At 40.1% G+C, this 19,668-nt stretch overlaps 2 protein-coding genes across 5 annotated transcripts in view; one reads left to right on the top strand and one right to left on the bottom strand.

Annotated features, from left to right (window-relative positions):
• On the top strand, positions 1-2,386 carry LOC100563591 (histone H3.3A). Its single transcript, XM_003217205.4, has 4 exons — positions 1-159; positions 587-730; positions 1,646-1,799; positions 1,907-2,386. The coding sequence occupies exons 2-4, from the start codon at positions 603-605 to the stop codon at positions 2,033-2,035; spliced, it is 411 nt and encodes a 136-aa protein (XP_003217253.1). The 5' UTR covers positions 1-159; positions 587-602; the 3' UTR covers positions 2,036-2,386.
• A 1,040-nt stretch (positions 2,387-3,426) lies between these two features.
• Positions 3,427-19,668, bottom strand: part of LOC103277829 (uncharacterized) — a 29,518-nt gene continuing 13,276 nt past the window's right edge. For 3 of the 4 annotated variants that reach the window (XM_062973977.1, XM_062973979.1, XM_062973980.1), the window contains 8 exons: positions 18,444-18,496; positions 16,272-16,404; positions 12,782-12,978; positions 11,466-11,511; positions 11,308-11,373; positions 6,187-6,246; positions 5,217-5,299; positions 3,427-4,644 (listed from right to left, as the gene is read on the bottom strand). In XM_062973977.1, the coding sequence (XP_062830047.1) occupies positions 4,512-4,644; positions 5,217-5,299; positions 6,187-6,246; positions 11,308-11,373; positions 11,466-11,511; positions 12,782-12,978; positions 16,272-16,404; positions 18,444-18,496 (771 nt within the window). In that variant the 3' untranslated portion in view covers positions 3,427-4,511. The remainder of the gene's footprint in view (positions 4,645-5,216; positions 5,300-6,186; positions 6,247-11,307; positions 11,374-11,465; positions 11,512-12,781; positions 12,979-16,271; positions 16,405-18,443; positions 18,497-19,668) is intronic. The other variant, XM_062973978.1, reaches the window with a different exon arrangement.

Genomic DNA, 19,668 nt, shown 5'->3' with positions numbered 1-19,668 from the left:
TCATGACGTTCTGGGGCCCCTCCCTATATAAATAGCGTCCCCGCGCTTGGGAGGAGGCAGTTATTGGATCTTTGTCGGAGGAGCTGGACGTATAGAGCAGGAGCTTAGCGCGGAAGCGGGATTTTTTTTTTGTAAAAAAGCCAATTGTCTCCGAAAGCGGTGAGTTTGGGCATGCGGCGGGAGTGTGTATTAATGAGTGGAAATGGGTTATGGAGTCGTTACTTCTTGAGGGTGTTTTGTAGTGGGCTGGGGGAGGGTGAAGCCCGGGGGGGGGGTCGGGAGAGCGTTTCCCTGGCAACGCAGTGACGGGGGAGAGCAACGGTAGAGAACGTTGGGCTCGTCTGTAGCCCCGTTCTGCGCGTGCGCGGTATGGTTCTTCAGTTGGCCGTGTGCCGCGCGGAGGGGGCTGCCCGCTGGCATCTGCCGCCACTGCTAAGCCTCCTCTCAGGTCCGTCCCGCGGGAGGGGGAGGGCTTCCGCGGCAGACAGACGGGGAAATTCCTTTATCTCCCGCTCTGGGGCGCAATACCGGGCAACCCGCCCTTCTATTACCGCGTTGGTGACATCATCTCTCTTTCCTCCTGAAGAGAAACGTAAGAGGAAATGGCCCGTACCAAGCAGACTGCCCGTAAATCCACCGGAGGCAAAGCTCCACGTAAACAACTGGCTACCAAAGCTGCCAGGAAAAGTGCTCCCTCCACTGGTGGAGTCAAGAAACCTCATCGCTACAGGTATTTATTTTTTTTTTTCAAAGATGGCCCCAAAGCAGTGAATTCTGGAAGGGTATCTGGGGAAAGGATGGGGTTTTAGAAGATGGGAGCATGCTTTTTTATAAGATGACTCATGCTAGCATGGTTTGTGTAATCAACAGTTGTATATAGTTGCTAATAATAATAATAAACTTTATTTGTAGACTGCCCTATCTCCCCAAAGGGTCAAATATGGCAGTCATTCAATGCCCAAAGAAAACCATACAAACAGTTTACATCAAGACAAAGCCTCATTAAACATTTTAAACAACTGTAACTTATGAAACAATGACAACAAATAAAGAATGAAAAATAAAAAAAAATACAGAAACCACAACAAAACACATTAAGAATAAAATATATAAAATCAATTACATCACAACTCCCATCAGGCAAGGTTCAGGAGTCCAATGGTCAAGACTACTGAAAAGGGTCTAATTAAAAGGACTGGGCAAGGGTTAGCGCAAACCGGATCACAGGGCTGGGGAAGAGGTGAAAACAGATTAGGAGATTAGGGACTGGGCCTAGGGATTACTCCTTGAAAGCTTCTTGGAACATAATTTTTCAGTTCCTTACGAAAGGAGGACACTGGGGGGCTTGTGTAATCTTCCTGGGAAGGGAGTTCAAAAGTTGGGGGGCCACCAGTGGGAAGACCCTCATCCCTACCATCCATGCTTGAGAAGGTGGCAGAAGTGAGAGGAGGGCCTCCCAACCACACTGGTATAGGGGGAGATGCAATCAAGAAGATTAGACTTGTAAGGGCTCTGCTATATTTTCCTGGTGTTATTAATGCTGTGTCTATGAGATATTTGTGTTAGAATACCACAAGAAGTTTCTGGATTAGATACTGTGGCATTGCTTATGTTCTGTAGTACATTTGTGTCTGTATTTCTTTAGGCCCGGTACTGTAGCCCTACGTGAGATTCGGCGTTATCAAAAATCCACTGAACTTTTGATTCGCAAGCTTCCATTCCAGAGGTTGGTAAGGGAGATTGCCCAAGATTTCAAGACAGACTTGAGATTCCAGAGTGCGGCCATTGGTGCGCTGCAGGTATGGTTGTTTTCGAGAACTAATGACAAATTCTGTATTGAATACAGGGAAGGGATTATTCAAAGTGCTTGTGCTTCCTAACAGTGTCTCTCTTTGTCTTAAAATAGGAGGCCAGTGAAGCGTATCTGGTGGGCCTCTTTGAAGACACAAATCTGTGTGCCATCCATGCCAAGAGAGTCACCATCATGCCCAAAGACATCCAGTTGGCTCGTAGGATACGGGGAGAGAGGGCTTGAGCAGATGCAGTTTTTGTGGTGTTTTGTAGTAAATTCTGTAAAATACTTTGGTTTCAATTTGTGACTTTTTTGTATGAAATTGTTTATAATATGTTACATTTGTACTTAAGTCATTCCATCTTTCACTCAGGATGAATGCTAAAAGTGACTGTTCACATAAAACTCAGTGATGTGAGCCTTGTTGCTCAGCAGTGACAAATTGCTAATATGCAGAAGGGATGGGTGATCTTTCTTGCTTTTCATGCATGTTTCTGTATGTTAATGACTTGTTGGGTAGCTAAAATTGTAAGGTACTAGAATTGATATAAATGTGTACAGGGTCCTTTTGCAATAAAACTGGTTATAACTTGATCCAAGTGTTTAACAGTTGGGGCTGTTAAGTTTGACCATACACCACTGTGATAGAATGGACTTTCAGAGAAGGGTAAAACTACAAGTCTTAACCACAGTGTAACTTACAGTTTCCTAAAAACGTAAAACCTGGCAGCTATAGAATACACTATGTGCATTTATAATAGCTATTTTATATATTGTAGTGTCAACATTTTTAAATTAAATGTTTTACATTCACACAAGGAGTCTTGTCATTGTTGTGGGAAAAGTAGTATTGCTATCTTTTATATACTTTAATCAAGTAAACATGTTCCTTGTTTTGTATACAATCCCAGTTCCAGTAATTAAGTGACCAAAAAAGAGCAAGTGACAGTAATTTAAAGAACAAAATGAGAACTGAGCAATACTACTATTAGTTTCTTAAAGTTATAGAATACTACCAGAACTAATTAGATGACAATAAACACCCAATGAAAATTTGAGCTTAGGAAATTTATTGCTTAAAAGAAATTTCCTATACTGCTGCCTTTCATTAATAGGCTTCTTGGGGTACCTTGCTTTTTTGATGAAAACAGCTCGTCTGCATTCTTATCCTTGAAGTTATATTATCACATGTATATTAACCAAAGTTTGAGGCAGCTTAGCCTATAATTAAAACAAAGACAGCTTGTTAATTGCTCGTGGGTGGAGGCTTCCGTACCTAGCTTCCTAGTAATGACTCCTTGAGGTGGATGCTGTTATTCAAGGTGTTTGTGTGGAAATTTTAAGTGTTTAGATTCCAAGGTTTGACTTTAAAGCTAGCCTAAGTCAGGTTGCTGGTTCCTATGAACATAACTCATTGGATCAGTAGGACTTCTGCAAAAATAAGAGTTCCACTGGTTCACTGAGGCCATTATAGCTGGAGCTAACAATGATTTAGGCCGGTATGAATAGAAAGTTGAGTCACAGTATATATTGAGAAATAGAATTGTTTTGCTATGCAGCAAATTATTTAATGGCTTTACTCTTGTATCATTTTCAATGTAGACATTTTGGTTAATACAAACAGTATGCAAATATATGGCTTGCGCTTAATTTTATTCCAAATTTTGAAAGTGTCAGTGCAAATATGAAAAAGCAGAAGTAAACCCGAGTCTGGTAGAAGATGTATCCAAAATAGTATGTCCAGTGCAAAATTCTAATCCATTTCCAGTATTGCATTAATCCAAGAGCTCACTTGCCAAGGTGTCACTGACTGGAAGGGGATCCTTGCTGGCCAGTGGAGTTCCAGAAGGAAGTTATTGGCAGAATCCCAGCACTAAATCAACACGTCTCTTTTCAGACAAACCATTCTGTGCGTTTAAATCCAGCAGCTAAGGAAACAAATATGTCGCTACAACTGTGCAGAACTTCAGTTTGGCAAGATTTACATCTGGCTATGGAGCAATCATCTTTTGGATATTACATGCTGAGAACAACTATAAAGATTTAGCTTGAATCTTAAAAATATTTATTTGATGGATGCTAAAAGGGAGCCAACATGGAAAACCTTTTAAGCTTTTCGAAATATGCTAAAACTACATTATGAAAGTATTACTTAGGTGCCTCGGGGAGTTAGTATGTCTAATTTCTTCATACTAAGTGGTCAAGCCTTTAGCATTTTGAAATACAGTAGAATCTCACTTATCCAACATAAATGGGCCGGCAGAATGTTGGATAAGCAAAAATGTTGGATAATCAGGAGGGATTAAGGAAAAGCCTATTAAACATCAAATGACATTTTACAAATTAAGCACCAAATCATGTTTACACCAAATTGTCAGAAAAAACAGTTCAATACACGGTAATGTTATGTAGTAATTGCTGTATTTACGGATTTAGCACCAAAACATCTCGATGTACTGAAAAAACGGATTACAAAAACATTGACTACTAAAAGGCAGACTATATTGGATAATGCAGAATGTTGGATGAGGGAGACTCTACTGTATAAACTCAAATAGTGGAAACCCTTATCTGAGTGGCAGTTTTCACACAATGCGATTTCAACTTTTTCTTATAATTAGTCAGGGTGGTGGGGGGTGCTCTACCAGCAGTGGCTATTCCAGCAAAAGACAACAAATGGATACAATTTGCTTAACTAATATAATGATCTTACTACTATTTACCCAAAGTTATACTGAAAAGTACATATATCCTCACCAATTCTTTGGATGATTTCTTGACATACTTCTTCAGAATCTGATTCAAATACAAAACAGTCAAAGTTGCTGTGCTCTGAAGATTCTGGTGACGCCCTGCATAAAGGAAGTACATATGAGATCACAACATAGCCAATACATTTAAGTTAGTGTGGCTGTGATATATTTTAATTCTTGGTTCCTTATATAAGTCTTATACTAGGGGGAAAAGGCAGGATAAATCAACAAGTCTTGCTAAATGATTGAAAAGCAGATGTGCCCCTAATGTGCTTTTTTGTGTTCCTAAAGAACATAGGTCCAGGTTGTGTTTTCTCAGGTAAAGTGCCACAGTGTGGTGCTATCTAAATGGACCAATTCTGGCCTATATGGCATCAGCTGCCAATCCAAATGCTCATTGGCACCAACTACAGTCCCCCACATGAGATCACCTGAGAAGAACTGCAATAAGGTATCAACTGAAGGAGGGCTTGGTCAATTTAGAAGCACAAGTGGAAGAGTATGCTTTTAAGAACATACAGATTTAGCTTTTTAGAAGATGCAGGGTTTTTAAGTTGACTGAGCAAGCACTGAGGTGCAGGGAAAAATTCACTAGCTTCATGTTAAATGCCATTACTGGTACTATATTATGGGAACAGGCATAATACAATACATGTACATATTAAACTTACACACTGCAGAAGGCAAACAGATTGTTGTTGTCCAGGCGTCGTCCCACGCAGGAAATGTCAGTATAAGGATACTGGAACATAACCTGATAGTGGCAAGAACAAGGATTTGAAAAGGCACAAACCTTGAGCTCATTAGAGTAGATTCTCAGTTAACCGGCAGCCATGGGGATTGGTAGAGGCTTGAGATTTACTATTTTTAAAAGTATAACTAATAACTACAGTAGAGTCTCACTTATCCAACGGGCCGGCAGAACGTTGGATAAGTAAAAAATGTTGGATAATAAGTAGAGATTAAAGAAAAGCCTATTAAACGTCAAATTACATTATGATTTTTACAAATTAAGCACCAAAACATCATGTTTTGCAACAAATTGCTAAATCCATAAAAAGTTAAATCCATAAAAGTTCAGGCCTTACTGCCTAGAGAAACAGCTGTGGATCTGGGCAAGAGGCAGACTGCATTGGATAATCCAAAAGGTTGGATAAGCAAGAGTCTACTGTATACTTAATAACATGCCATACATGATATTGATTTGATATTAATATTGAAATACTGCAACTTAAAGCAAATAAAGACAAGCTTAACTTAATGTAACATTTATTGTATTATAGAAATGATTCTACTGTATTATAAAAATGATTTTATTTAAAATTTTATTTAGTACCATTCATTTTTTTGCCACTTGCTTGAGTGTTTTGGTTGCTTGAGCTCTGGGTAACTGAGAATCTACAATATTTGGAATCGCATTATTTACTGCCTCTATATGCAAGAACTAGAATACTATTTAAAACTTATGCACAACTCAGTTTCATATCAACATAACAGTTTTAAATAGGTTATGCACATTTATGTTACCTTTCATCTCTATATAAACTAAATTCTGGAAACTGCATTGTATAAATATTTCTAGAAGGCATGAAAAAAGAACAGTCTATCAAAAGCACAATCAGCATACAAAGATACTCTAACCTTGGAAGAAGCTTTCTCTTGAACAAGGACTTCTGTTTCTTTGACATCAAACAAAACCATCTAGGAAAATGCATTAAAATGTTAAAGGAGGTTAGTGAAGTAAAGTACTGGAAAGTGGCAAAATGCCAATGTCTGTTACCAGAAGGCTTGGCTTGCTGTGCACTCGGGGATTTTTGCTTCCTATGGATGTGAGTAGAGATAAACTGCATGACAAACAATAATACACTACAATGAAATGAAATGAAACTTTATTTCTAGCCTGCCCTATCTCCCCAAAGGGACTCAGGGCAGCTTACAACAAAATATTCATATACATTGACCTAGATTTGCACGAATACAACTAGTAAGAGAGATGTATAGTCTCGAATTATAAAGTATGTAACAGTTACATTTGCTAGTGAATAACGGTGACCAGCCTACACTTTGCTAGTATAGCTGGAGCACTGGACCATGATTCCAGAGGCCAGGTTTGATTCCCCACTTGGCCATGGAAACCTGCTGGGTGACCTTGGGTAAGTCTCACACTCTCGGCCCCAGAAAACCCCTTAATAGGTTTGCCTTATGGTCACCATGAGTCAGAAATGACCCGAAGGCATACAACAACAGCAACTACCACTTCAGGTTTCCATCTGACATCTAATGCACAGTGTTGTCCTTCACCCGGATTCCTCTCTCACAAAGGAAATGAGATAAGGCCCCCAGCTACATTTGAGAGACCTGGGGGGAAATAATAGTTCACCAGAGTGCTCAAAAAGGGGAAGGGATTTGTTCCTTGTGCAGTGGAGAACACAATAGCAGGCTATGCCCGGCAGCAGTGGATAAGGGGGTAGAGAGTAGAGCAAAGGGCAATGCATGTACCAGCATTACCCTTTGCTCTACCAGTCACATCTTTAGAAAGCCGAATAAAAACATTTTGATTTTGTTGATATGACACACACAGCCGCAGGATACATCTAGCTACAGCAGTAACCAGAGTTGTTTGTACCAAGGTAACTTCAATAGTATCTGAGGGAAGTGAATAATGTGTCTGTCAGCAGCCATCATCTAAACAAGTTATATCTAAATATTAAGGGGACTGATAATCAGTAGAAGAATGCCCTTCAAGATGGTCATACAGTTGTAAACTTTTCATCTGGCCCATGCTATATATTATACCCATTCTTGTGTACCACTACAGCACTGCCTCCAAACATGGTGGCTTTTGCTTATAAAATTAGCAGCAGCAGTAGCTTCCTCTTGCATTGGCGATACACAGGTCAGGAACCCTGGCATTGCATCGTGGGTTACAAACCCGTTAGATCACGTTATCATTGCTCTCAGTCTAAGCGTGATCAAGCCTGAGTCCAGTCAATGTGTCAGTGTTTTGGTGGATCTGATTTTTTCCAATTGTTTATTTGCCGATCAGACATTCAAAAAAGCTCAATATGGGTGAGCTTCAGAAATCCACAGTAGGCAGATTGTTGCTGAACATCTGCACAGTTTGATTCTGGAGTTAAGTTGTACAAACAAAGCAGACTGGAACTTTGTATGTTTTTGCAAAGATGGTGGCAACTTCAAGATCCTGCCTCTGTCTGTATTCAAATGCCAGGACTCACACACAAATAGTATAGCACAAACTTCACTTTCAAACAGTTTAAGAGTAACTATAAACACATCTGGGGTGATGTCCTGATTAAATCTCATCCCTACCACAACCAGGAGAGAGACAGACAAGCAGATTCCGAATAGACTCAATCTAGATTTATTCCCCAGATTTCTACAGTATCCAAATATGAGCCCTGTATTAAATTACTAGCCATTCCATGCCATGATCATTTGCACTAGTAGTTCCATGTATTCCATACTAGTGGTTACATACATTTAGAGTTGGTGGAATCTCAAAGCAACCACCAATACCAACATTTTAAACTATATAATGAAGAAAAGTACAAGTGGCATTCAGTGCTATTGCGTTAATTGGCAGACTAAATTCTGCCTCATCCCTGTGCAAAGAGCATTGGCAGGGAGATATTATTTCAAAGCTGATGGGCAGACAGAGGAGGAAACAAAGAGAGGAAATCTTGTTCTACCAGCAGAAATCAGTTTGTACAGCAGTGAATGTAATTTCAATATATTGAGAGTTAATTAAAAATGGTCCACTCAAGATAAATAATTTCATAGCCAATACTCAGTAGAAGCAGGGTTTTTAAAGAAGGTAGACCTACCTGTATGTTATCCTAACAGACAAAGCAAGACTGAAATTTCAGATGTGCCTAGAGGAAAGGGACTTGCTCTCAACACCTGCCCCGAGGAACAGAAAGAGTTCTTCCAAGTCACAGTAAGAGATGGCTGAAACTTAGGCCCGTTAGTTAATTATTGTACACCTACATATTTGTGAATGTTCCCAAAAGGGTTATTTTATGTGACGATTTCCTGTTACTGTAATTAGTACTTGCGCTAAGCAGAAATCAAAGCATGGAGCACTAAAAGGAAGTAGGGAAAATGATGGAAACCTATACTTTAAAAACCTGGGTTTGATTATTGTTGACTAAAAAACAGATGTTTCCAATTTGTGAACTCCCAAATGTGTTGGACTAAAATGGCTACCATGATCAACCAAAGCAGCCAGTTCTAAGGATTTACATTGAGATGACAGGATGGCCCTATATCTGCTTGTCTTTTGTAGCCAGGTAAAACATTTCTTTACCATCAGGCATTTATAAACTGACTAGCTTTGCCTGGCCATGCGTTGCTGTGGCTTATGGGAATCGTTTGTTGGCCAGGTGGAATAATAATAATAACTTTATTTTTATACCTCGCCCCATCTCCCCGAAGGGACTCGGGGCGGCTTACATGGGGCCAGGCCCGATAAAACAAACAAAACAGTAACAAAGCAATAAAACAATTATCCCAGTAAAAAAAAACATCAACATCAAGAAAAACAATCATTAAAATCAACAAGCAGGATATAGTGTTAAAAACAGGAGACTAATTCGTAGATCCCAGGCGAAATGCAGAGTGATAGGAAATGGGAAAAGGAAATTTCACAGTTGGACAATAAAGTGCGGTATAAAATGGCAAGACAACAACAATAGGACTATTATGGAATAGCAGTGAATAACCTTGCAGCCTCAAAGCCTGGTCGTTTTCTGGAGTAGCTGGAGTAGCACCCTCAATCAAAGAGCCGGTTTGAAGCCTGTGGGTTTTCTACCTAGGGGAAATCTTGGTTGGCCAGGTTGAATAGCACTGAATAGCCTTGCTGCCTGCAAGCCTGGCCGCTTTCTACCATGCGGAATCCTTGGTTGGTCAGGTTGAATAGCAATTAATAGTCTCGGTGTGGCAGGTATGAATGCTGCAATTAGTCACCTTGATTATCATGTAATCGCCTTGCAGCTTCAAAGCCTGGCTGCTTCCTGCCTGGGGTAATCTTTTGTTGGGAAGTGTTAGCTGGCCCTGATTGTTTCCTTTCTGGAATTCCCAATTTCCCTGCTTTCAGAGTGTTGCTCTTTATTTACTGTCCTGGTTTTAGAGATTATAATGTTCTGTATTATTATACCACAGTAATTATTTCATATTATATTTATAATCTTATATTATCTGCTTAGAAGTGGATTATATGAGGCCCCTTCTACACAGCTGTATAAAGTCCACACTGAAGTGGATTATATGGCAGTATGGACGCAAGATAATCCAGTTCAAAGTAGATAATATAAGATTATAAATGGTTAATATAGCTGTGTGGAAGGACCTTGAGTCTACACTGCCATATAATCCAGTTCAAATCAGATAATCTGTATTTTATAGGCAGTGTGGATCAAGCCAAAGTGCACTCTGTCTGTGCCCTGGGTGCCATTTTGGCTGAGGGAGTTGCTAGGATATGAAGGGGGCGGGGCCTAAAGGCAGCAGAGCCTACTTTTCTAACTGGAGAAAGACTCTTCTTCGTCCTCTGTAATTTGGACTATTTTTCTAGGTTTTTTTTTAAATTGAAAGACATATTTTGGATGACTATGTCTTTTGTGGACAAATCTGGTGTGATTTGGTTTGGTGATTTTGCTGTTTACTCCATAGTAAAACGAACATTACATTTTTATACATATAGATGGGAGTTGGACTTTTAAAATCCTGAGTGATTGAGATTTTAAGGTTCAAATAAAAATGTAATATATTTTAATATTTGTAATGTTTAATGGTTTCATAGCATAAACTCTTTTAAATTTTCATATTTGCATTTTAATATATTCACACAGTTTATAATTAGCATTGTTTATATTTATTGTATGCTGCCTTGAGCCCTTAAATCAGGAGAAAGGCAAGATAAAAATAAAGTACATAAATACAAAATATATATCACACAAACAACCACAAGCATTGTAGTATTATGGGATATTCTGATGAAGTCCTCATATATGATACAATATACCGTAGTTGTTTTATAAAAATGTGAAATCAATGAATTTGTCCCTAGAGGAGTGGGTCCCCAGATGTTTTGGCCTTCAACTCCCAGAAATCCTAACAGCTGGTAAACTGGCTGGGATTTCTGGGAGTTGTAGGCCAAAACACTTGGGGACCCACAGGTAGAGAACCACTGCCTTAGAGGCTTTAACAGAGGCATAATCTCTTATAGAAAGTTACATGTGGTATTAACTGGCTCATGGCTTCTATACACATTAATTTAAGCATCATGAGTGTATTTTCTTTCTATCCAGGAGAAAGGCTAAAGGATTTTTCTTCCAGAGGGAAGAGAAAATGTTACCTTCCTAGAAAAACCAGTTTATATTTTGTCTATTACTATTGGCACTGGATTTACTGACCAGTAAATATTACCTGTGACTAAACGGAAGGCCTTGTAATTCGGACATATCATAAGACAATATGATTCATTGGAAAAGAGGATAATGCTCAGTAAAGTTGAAGGCAATGGGGAAACAAGACAACTATATTATAGCTAGACTGATTAAGCAAAAATGCTTCTGAATTTCAGAAACTGAGAAGTGCCATTAATAACAAGATTTTTGGAGGACTATTTTTCATAGGTCACTATAAGTCAAGGCCAAATTGACAGCAAACAATAATAACAGCACACTGTCTTTCCATAGAACATTTAAACCATTGTATTCAATGTATTCATAACCAGTAACTCACCTGTGGTGGTACACATTTCTTCAAAACCTCACGTATGCCACAGTCTAAAACCTCTTTGCTTCCAAACTGAAAACAGAATCAGAAAGCTGTAACAAAAATAAAGCAATAACATGAAAATGAAAAACTAGGCAATTCTCCATCCAGGCTCACAGTCTCACCTGTCCTACATTGACCTGGCCTAGGTACCGCAGGTTGTACAGAAGCCTGAGAAGAAAATGGTCAAGACTATTACAAATAGGTTTTACATTTATGCACCATGTGCAGCCTTTGAGAACAGTTCAAGCTATGCACCAAAGTACTTTGTCTTCAAAGAAGAATTTTGCTGGATGATTTTGAACAGTCATGCTGTCAAATCTGACCTTTATATATTGGTTAGCTGTTACGTGACTGGCACAGATGTCTAAATACACAACATAGACAGGGCATAACAACTGGGACTACAGTCTGCACATTCATATGGAAGTTGGAGTTCTCTAAATGTTGTCAACCTGTAGTTCCCATCATTCCTCACCACAGGGTATGCTGGTTGGGGATTATGAGAATTGCAGATCAACAATATTTGGAGAAACAGAAGTTGCCTACCTCTGATACCAATATGTTAGTCTGGGATATCAAAAGGATGTTCTAACTAAAAGTTAACTCAGGTCACAGCAGACACTTTTTTGCCATAATAGGTAAGGGTAAACGTTTTCCCCTGACACCAAGTCCAGTCGTGTCCGACTGTGGGGTGCTCATCTCCATTTCAAAGCTGAAGAGCCGGTATTGTCCATAGACACCTCCAAGGTCATGTGGCCGGTATGACTGCATCTAGTGCTGTTACCTTCCCACCGGAGTGGTACTTATTGATCAACTCACATTTGCATGCTTTCAAACTGCTAGGTTAGCAGAAGCTGGGGCTAACAGCGCAAGCTCACCCTGCTCCCCGGATTCGAACTGCCGACCTTTCGGACAGCAAGTTCAGCAGCTCAGCGGTTTAACCTGTTGCGCAATCAGGGGCTAGAATAGGAGGTTGTAAATATGCACATAATGTGGACTTCCTTAGCTCTCTTGACTTTGGAGATGTTTCTCACCTCAGAACCTTCACTCATATATCTGCCTTCTTATGTATCTTCTCACTTCAGTCCTCTTCATCCAGACTGAGAAGGTATATATGGAAGAGAACGCAGTGCACCCTCCAAATCCTTTCCCCGGTTTGGAATATGATTTTACTTGCTCCAAAGTCAAAATTCTATGCTATTTCACAGGTGACCCCATAACATTTTTTTTCTTTTAAAAATCTATTATATGAACTCTGTGATCATTTTGTAGCACTAGGAAGTTTAAAGAAAACAGCAGAAAAACTGCAAGATTCTTATTTCAATTACAGTCTGTGTTCACAATTAATGCATGCCTGTGATCTTTATTGCTACGGTTTGTCAAACATGGAGACCTGCAACTGCTTTGCTTCAGCTCATCAGCCCTGCCAGCCCCCTACCTGCCCCCCTGTACGCTCCGGGTCTCTTTCTCTTCCTTGTGTATATGCTCATGTTGGAGCTGGAAGCTGGGGATTTTCTCCTGGAGAATTTTCAGGTAAGGCAAGAGTGGCTTGTACGCTCTTCCATCGTGCCATTTCCACCGGATGAGGCAGAAGCTTAGTGGTTTGCCTTTCAATTTCTGTAGCACTGTCCCCGCCTAAAGTTAAATAAGATAGAATCACCAATAGGAAAGATCACATATTATCACTCAGCAATCATTCACTCTGGTCACTTTCCAGACCTAATGCTTGGAATATTACTTTCAAAAAGAACTATTTACATTACTTATGACCCTGAGCACTCAAAAGGTAATTACAGTATGACCTCAATATCGGTGCGAGAGGTTTTCCTGAACTTACTGTGGATACAGCAAATCACGGATAATAGTAAACCTATAAAAGTAATCACTGTGTGTTCGCATCCCACTTTTTTGGGTGGCAGAATTGTTATTTTTGTGTTCTTCGCATAATAGTTGCAGTGCCATTTGGGGCTGATTCCCCTTTCTTCCCTCTTTCTCTGAAGGCAAGGCAGTTCAAAAATTTAAAAAACGGAGGTCTGGAGCTCCACTCTTCTCTCTTTCCTCCTTCCTCTGAGCTAAGGCAGTTTAAATAAACCTGAAATTGAGATCTCCAGAACTGGGATCTTTCCGCCTTCCCCCAAAGAACCCTATTCCAAATTTTGTGAACTGCCTTGCCTTAGGAAAAAGAAGAAAGGGAGAATCTTTTCTCCACCTTCCTCTTTTCTCTGAGCAAGGCAGTTTTAAAAATAAGCAAACCGAAATGGAGCTATTTGAGGCTGGATCATCTCTCTTACTTTTCTCTTGGTGGTAAAGCAGAAACTGGAGATTCAAAGGCAGATTTTTTTTCATCACATAATAGTTGCACCCTACTTTTTAAATTAAAAAGGGATAAAAGTATGACTATCATGTAATTAAATATGGTATAAGCAAACGTTATTGAACTTCTGAGTGACTTCTGCAGGAAGAAACCATAGAGTCAATCTGGAAGACCAGGTTCTTTGACACAATTCTATAGTAACTTCTGGCAGGAGCATATATAGGTTCACCTGGAGGATGCAGAAAATTCCTAGAGACAATATATTTTGTTAGGTGTGGGCAGGTGAAACTGTGGGTGCCAACCCTGTACCTCATACTATACTGTTTTTTAAAAATCTTACGTCTTCTGATCACTTAATAGGTCATTACTACCTGGGCCTCATTCCAAAAGAAAGGTAGGATATAATTTACACAAATCAATAAGTAAATAACATGTTATTGTTACCTCAGCCCAGAAGGTAACTCACTGGATTATTCATCATGAACAGATTGTTATTATGTTATGACTATGCCAATTAAAATTATAGGAAAAGGAGCTGGAGTTCCCCTTACAACTCTGAATTTCCTATTACTGAATGAACAACCTGCCTAGGCTCTTTCTTCACCACAGACACTCATTTGCACAGGCACAGTGTAGCTGATCATTAAGCTGCCATGTACACTTCCCACAGGTGCTTTGCACAGGAGTGTTGAAGCCGTTACTTCTTCAGTCTCTTTCCTTTCTTTTCCATCTCCCCATTCCCTAAACAATTACTTTCATTTCATGCCAGAGCTGGCCTCATGTGTACAGAAAATCATCCCTCTATCTCTAGACACCTTCTCATTAACTCAGCGAAGTCTAAGTGTGCTCCCTCTATCACTCTTTGGATTACTAATTTTGCGCTCTCCTTCTGCACATCCTGCCCTCCCCTAGCAGTTACACTAATTCATTATTTCTGTTCCTATCGGTCTATTTAATTTGAGCAGACCAGAAGCAGGCAAAAAAAAAAAAGGCAGGCTGATATTTTAAATGTTTTTTTTTTTGTAATTTCCAGGTAACCTGAGTCTATGTCTAAAAAGCTGGGCACTTTCAATAATTTAGTGTTTATAGGAAAGCATGAAGCAAGCAGGACCTAAACAGAATTTTGCAGTGTGGAGTCATCATTTTATGCTGTTTCCTACATATTCAGTCAATATTCCATGTCTACAAACAAGGCTCCCAGGGCTAATTTCATCCTATTCTTTTCAGGATATTCCTTAATAAAGTTGCTTGTTTGCTTGTATTACAGCCAACCTTAGCCAAGCTTGTCAGAGGTTGTCATTTTGACAAGATAGGGAGTCCTCACTCACAGAATGATTTTGCTTTTCATGTATTATCAAAAATAAATGCAACCCAACCACTCACATTAAATATTCAGTTATAGAACAGTTATCTGAATAATGGGTTTCTGTGAGTTTTCCAGGCTGTATGGCAATGTTCCAGAAGCATTCCCTCCTGGTGTTTTGCCCACATCTATGGCAGCCATCCTCAAAGGTTGTGAAGTCTGTTGGAAACTAGGCAAGGGAGGTTTATATATCTGTGGAAGGTCCATGGTGGGAGAAAGAGCTCTTGTCTGCTTGAGGAAAGTAAGAATTTTGCAACTGGGCAGATGGTTAGCATTGAATAGCCTGGCAGCTTCAAAGCCTGGCTGTTTCCTGTCTGGAAATCCTTTGGTGGGGGTGTCCTAAAATCAGGACAGTAAATAAAGAACAACACTCAGAAGACAGGGGAATTCTACACATGATACCATCAGGGCTAGTTAACACCTCCTAATAAAGGATTTTCCTAGGCAGGAAACAGCCAGGCTTTGAAGCTGCCAGGCTATTCAATGCTAATCAAGCTGGCCAATTGCAGCATTCAACATGTGCCTCAGGCAGACAAGAGCTCTTTCTCCCACCCTGGACACTCCACAGATATATAAACCCCACTTGCCTAGTTTCCAACACCTCACAAGTTTTGAGGATGCCTGCCATAGATGAGGCCTAAACGTCAGGAGAGAATGCTTCTGGAACATGGCCATACACTCCAGAAACCTCACAGCAGCCCAGTGATTCCAGCCATGAAAGCCTTCGACAATATATCTGAATAATCTTAATCGGGTGATTTAATTGAACTGTGATTTTCTCACTATCTGCAGCCCAGAACAGGCCTGCAAACAGGCCCATTAGTTCTCCCCTTGCCTCCCATAAAGGTTAACAAAGCCTCTGGATTAACTTCCACATTTCTATACATTAAAACAGAAAACTTTGATGTGCATTAGCTACTAACATTATCAGTTTAAATTGAAGATTTTCTAAACAGTAATATTCAATTATTATTACAGCCAGCTAAACAAAGATGCGCATTTCCTTTTCTGAAAAGAACACACATAGAAAAATACAACACACATTATTTTTTTTTCCTCTTCAGTCTTTTAAAATCTCAACGTAATCTCCAGGTCAAACACCAGAGCTTTTGTTCAGCATGGTTCCCATAGCAACTATGCACAGCTATTCTGCACCTTCTCACAATGATCTCCACGTGAAGCACCAGCCTTAGCTTCCGAACTACTGCCCCCCCCCCCACCATCCCAGATCAAACAGGTTCCCTTCCATACCTGCCCATTGTATGCATTCCTCAGTGAAAATCCATTGATCTCATCAATGACGTCTCCAACTAACACAACCTCATCCACCTCTGCCTGGCTCTGTGGAAGCACATCCGTGACGAAAATCCGTCCGTCCAAGTATCTGTGATGGTGGGAAAGAACATCTACTGAAGAACCACCACACACTTGAGCAAAGCAAGGAGGAAACGGGATGGGGTGGAAGCAATACATTGCAAGTGAGTGGTTAATTAAACATTTTTAAACACTCAAAACCCTACAATCATAGAGCTGGAAGTGACCTCAAGCGCTATCCAATCCAGTCCCATTCTGCAGGAATATACAATCAAATACCACTGACAGATGGCCATCCAGCCTTTGTTTAAAAACCTCCAAAGACAGTGTATTCCACTGCCAAACAGCTCTCATCATCAGGAAGTTCTTCCTAATGTTTAGATAATACACTTTATTTATATTCTGCTTTATCTCCCCAGAGGGACTCAGAGCGGATTCCAGAGCACATATAAGGCAAACAATGAATGCCTTTCACACAATGAACAACAATGACATACAATACACAGACAAGGTAAAGGCTGTCCCCTTTTCATCTCCGGCATCTAGAGGCGATGCTCAACTTCGGCCATGGGGAAGTGCTCTTGTTCCATTTTTCCATGCTGAGAAGTCTGTTGTCTCCGATCATATTTTTGCCTGCATGTCTGCATGGGGCACCCTTTTACCTTCCCGCTGAAGTGGTAGCTATTGATCTACTTGCATTGCATGCGTTCGAACTGCTAGGTTGACAGAAGCTAGGGCTGACAGTCGGGAGCTCACCCCAACTCGCGACTTTGAACTGCCAACCCTCTGGTGAGATGGTATCTCTTTTCCTGCTCCATTGTGGCTTAATCTCCATAGCTGCAGAAAACAAGCTTATTCTCTTTTTCAAATATTTAAAATGTCCCCTCTCAAACTTCTCTACTCCAGGCTAAACATACCCAGCTGCCTAAGCCATTTCTCACAGGAATTGGCTTCCGACCCTTTGACCATTTTGTTCATCCTCCTCTGTTCCAGCTTGTAAAGAACCTTCTTGAATTGTGATGCTCATAACTGGACACAGCATTACTCCAGGTGAGGTCTGACCACAGTAGAATAGAGTGGGGCTATGACTTCCTTCGACCTAGACACTATACTATAGATACAGTCTTGAATTGCTTTGGCTTTTCAGATACTGTATCACACTGTTGACTCCTATTCAGCTTGTGATCTACTAAAACTCCTAGTGGGTTCACTGCAGTGTGTAGATCTGTCACACAAACATAACAAGAAACCTCTGAGTCAATGTGAAATAAACTATACCAACTTGTATGCACTTTTACACTGCAAAGGTGCAAATTAGTATGGTGCACAAGTATATTCCCCTTCTGTCATATCCCTGTATGCACACCATATGTCTAAGAAGAGCATCACTAATATGAAATGTTTGGAAAGCTTTATTCTAGAGGGTCTCCATTCATAAATACGTAAAAACTCCACATGGCCCATTAATGCCAAGAGAGAATTCAACTTCTGTTCCAGCCTTGGCTATCTTACCAAGTTGGAGTATAGTCAAAAGGTTTGACAGAATGGGAAGTCAATGTCACAATGAAAGATAGTTATGGCTGAAATATAGAACACACTTGGGGGTCCTCTGAATCTTGTGGGATTTAAGTAGAGCTTGGTACATCATTTGTAACAAGCAACATGTCAGCAGTTACTAGTTACTAGCAACAGACTGGTCACACTTGATACTTTGAAAGTAAAACATTTGTAATGTAACATTAACAAAAGGATTTCCCCCCAAAAGTGATTTAGATACATAACACCACCAAAGTTTTATACATAGCAAAACACAAGGTCTCTGCCATTTGAATCCAACCACTGTACCAGACTGGTTCTCTTTTATATTGCTCTATGAGAGCAAGAACCAGTCTCAAAACATATAGGCAGTACTTGGTCAAATCTTTCCAGTAAGCCTGGGGAAGTGCATTCAATTTCCAGTGCTGCAGGATTAGCCATCATTATCAGATGTAGAATGTGCAACAGTGAATCAGATTGTTTTAATGACCACATTTTAGCTGTTTTCATGACACACAACACACAACATTTTTTTAAAGGTTTGGCAACACCAGAGAGTACCAGATCTCTTACCTGAGCACCATTCCAAGTTCTCTGCAGGGGACAGTTTCGTACATCAGGCAAACCTGAAAAGGAAGATTCATCAGTTTGGCCACCACCAAGGTTGGGGAAATCACCCTTCACAATGCAGAGCCTTAGCAATGATGACGTATTTTACTTCCATTGGGAAATCTACCTTCATTCACTTTAAAAAGTCTAGAGTTTACCATTTATCCATTAAAAAACAAACAAACAGAGCAATAATAGAATGAAATACTGAAGTGGAAGGACTTTTGGATTCAATGGCACAGTTGGGAATTCTTGGTCATCCAGCTATTGTTGGACCTTGGCTACCAAATGACTGCATGGTAGAAGTCTAAGGATTCTGAGTGTGAGGCAGCCCACAAACATGGAGGACCAAACATTCCCCAGTCCTCTTCTAAGGTGATCCAGTAATAGACTTCTTCACAGAATGGATTAAAATGAAACATAATCTGCTGAACTCAGACATATACAGCTTGGAGGAGCAGCCCAAGTGGCGCCATCCATTATCTTTACTGTACACATACAGAAGAAAACCAGCCATCAGAAGCTAATACTGGGCCAATCTGGTTTGCATAATGCAAAAGCAATTACCATGTCATCCACCCCCTGAGAAACACATTTACATTAGGATACACATTTAAAACTATCTTGCTTGTGATGAAGTGATTTGTCAAGTATAAGCTATGGCCCTGCTGAAGCCAAATCTTTCTGTTGGCAGCTGATGTCTCCTTTTTTTACTGAAGCACATATCTCTTCCAGAATCATAGTCCACATTAAGGAGTTGCTTAAGGTTCTGGAGACCAACATTTTGGATAGTTCCTTTAGAACAGGTATGAGCAAAGTTCAGCTCTCCAGGTGTTTTGGACTTCAACTTCTAGAAATCTCAGCCAGCTTACCAGCTGTTAGGAATTGTGGGAGTTGAAGACCAAAACACCTGGAAGGCCGAAGTTTACCCACGCCTGTTTTAGAAGGTGGGCCAAAATGAATTCATCACCTCACTAACATCAGAACCATCCGCCTCCACTGCTCCTAATCTTAAAATAAAATGTATGTGTATGAAATATAGATGGCCATTTAAAAAACCCCAAGTCAAGATACATGAGGCCTGCTCACACTGCACAATTATAATGCAGTTATTCCACTTTAACTGCCATGATTCTGTCCCAGGAAATTCTGGAAGTTTCAGGTGAGGAAAAAAGGTAAAGGTAAAGGT

This window comes from Anolis carolinensis, chromosome 2, assembly GCF_035594765.1.
Source record: "Anolis carolinensis isolate JA03-04 chromosome 2, rAnoCar3.1.pri, whole genome shotgun sequence".
Taxonomy (NCBI): Eukaryota; Metazoa; Chordata; class Lepidosauria; order Squamata; family Dactyloidae; genus Anolis; species Anolis carolinensis.
This window is presented reverse-complemented; position numbering and strand designations above follow the sequence as displayed.

Bases quoted from the DNA above. Each gene is read 5' to 3' on its own strand.
- LOC100563591 (XM_003217205.4), top strand. From the start codon at position 603: ATGGCCCGTACCAAGCAGACTGCCCGTAAATCCACCGGAGGCAAAGCT. The intron at 731-1,645 runs GTATTTATTTTT...GTATTTCTTTAG, and splicing joins AAGAAACCTCATCGCTACAG to GCCCGGTACTGTAGCCCTAC. The intron at 1,800-1,906 runs GTATGGTTGTTT...GTCTTAAAATAG, and splicing joins CGGCCATTGGTGCGCTGCAG to GAGGCCAGTGAAGCGTATCT.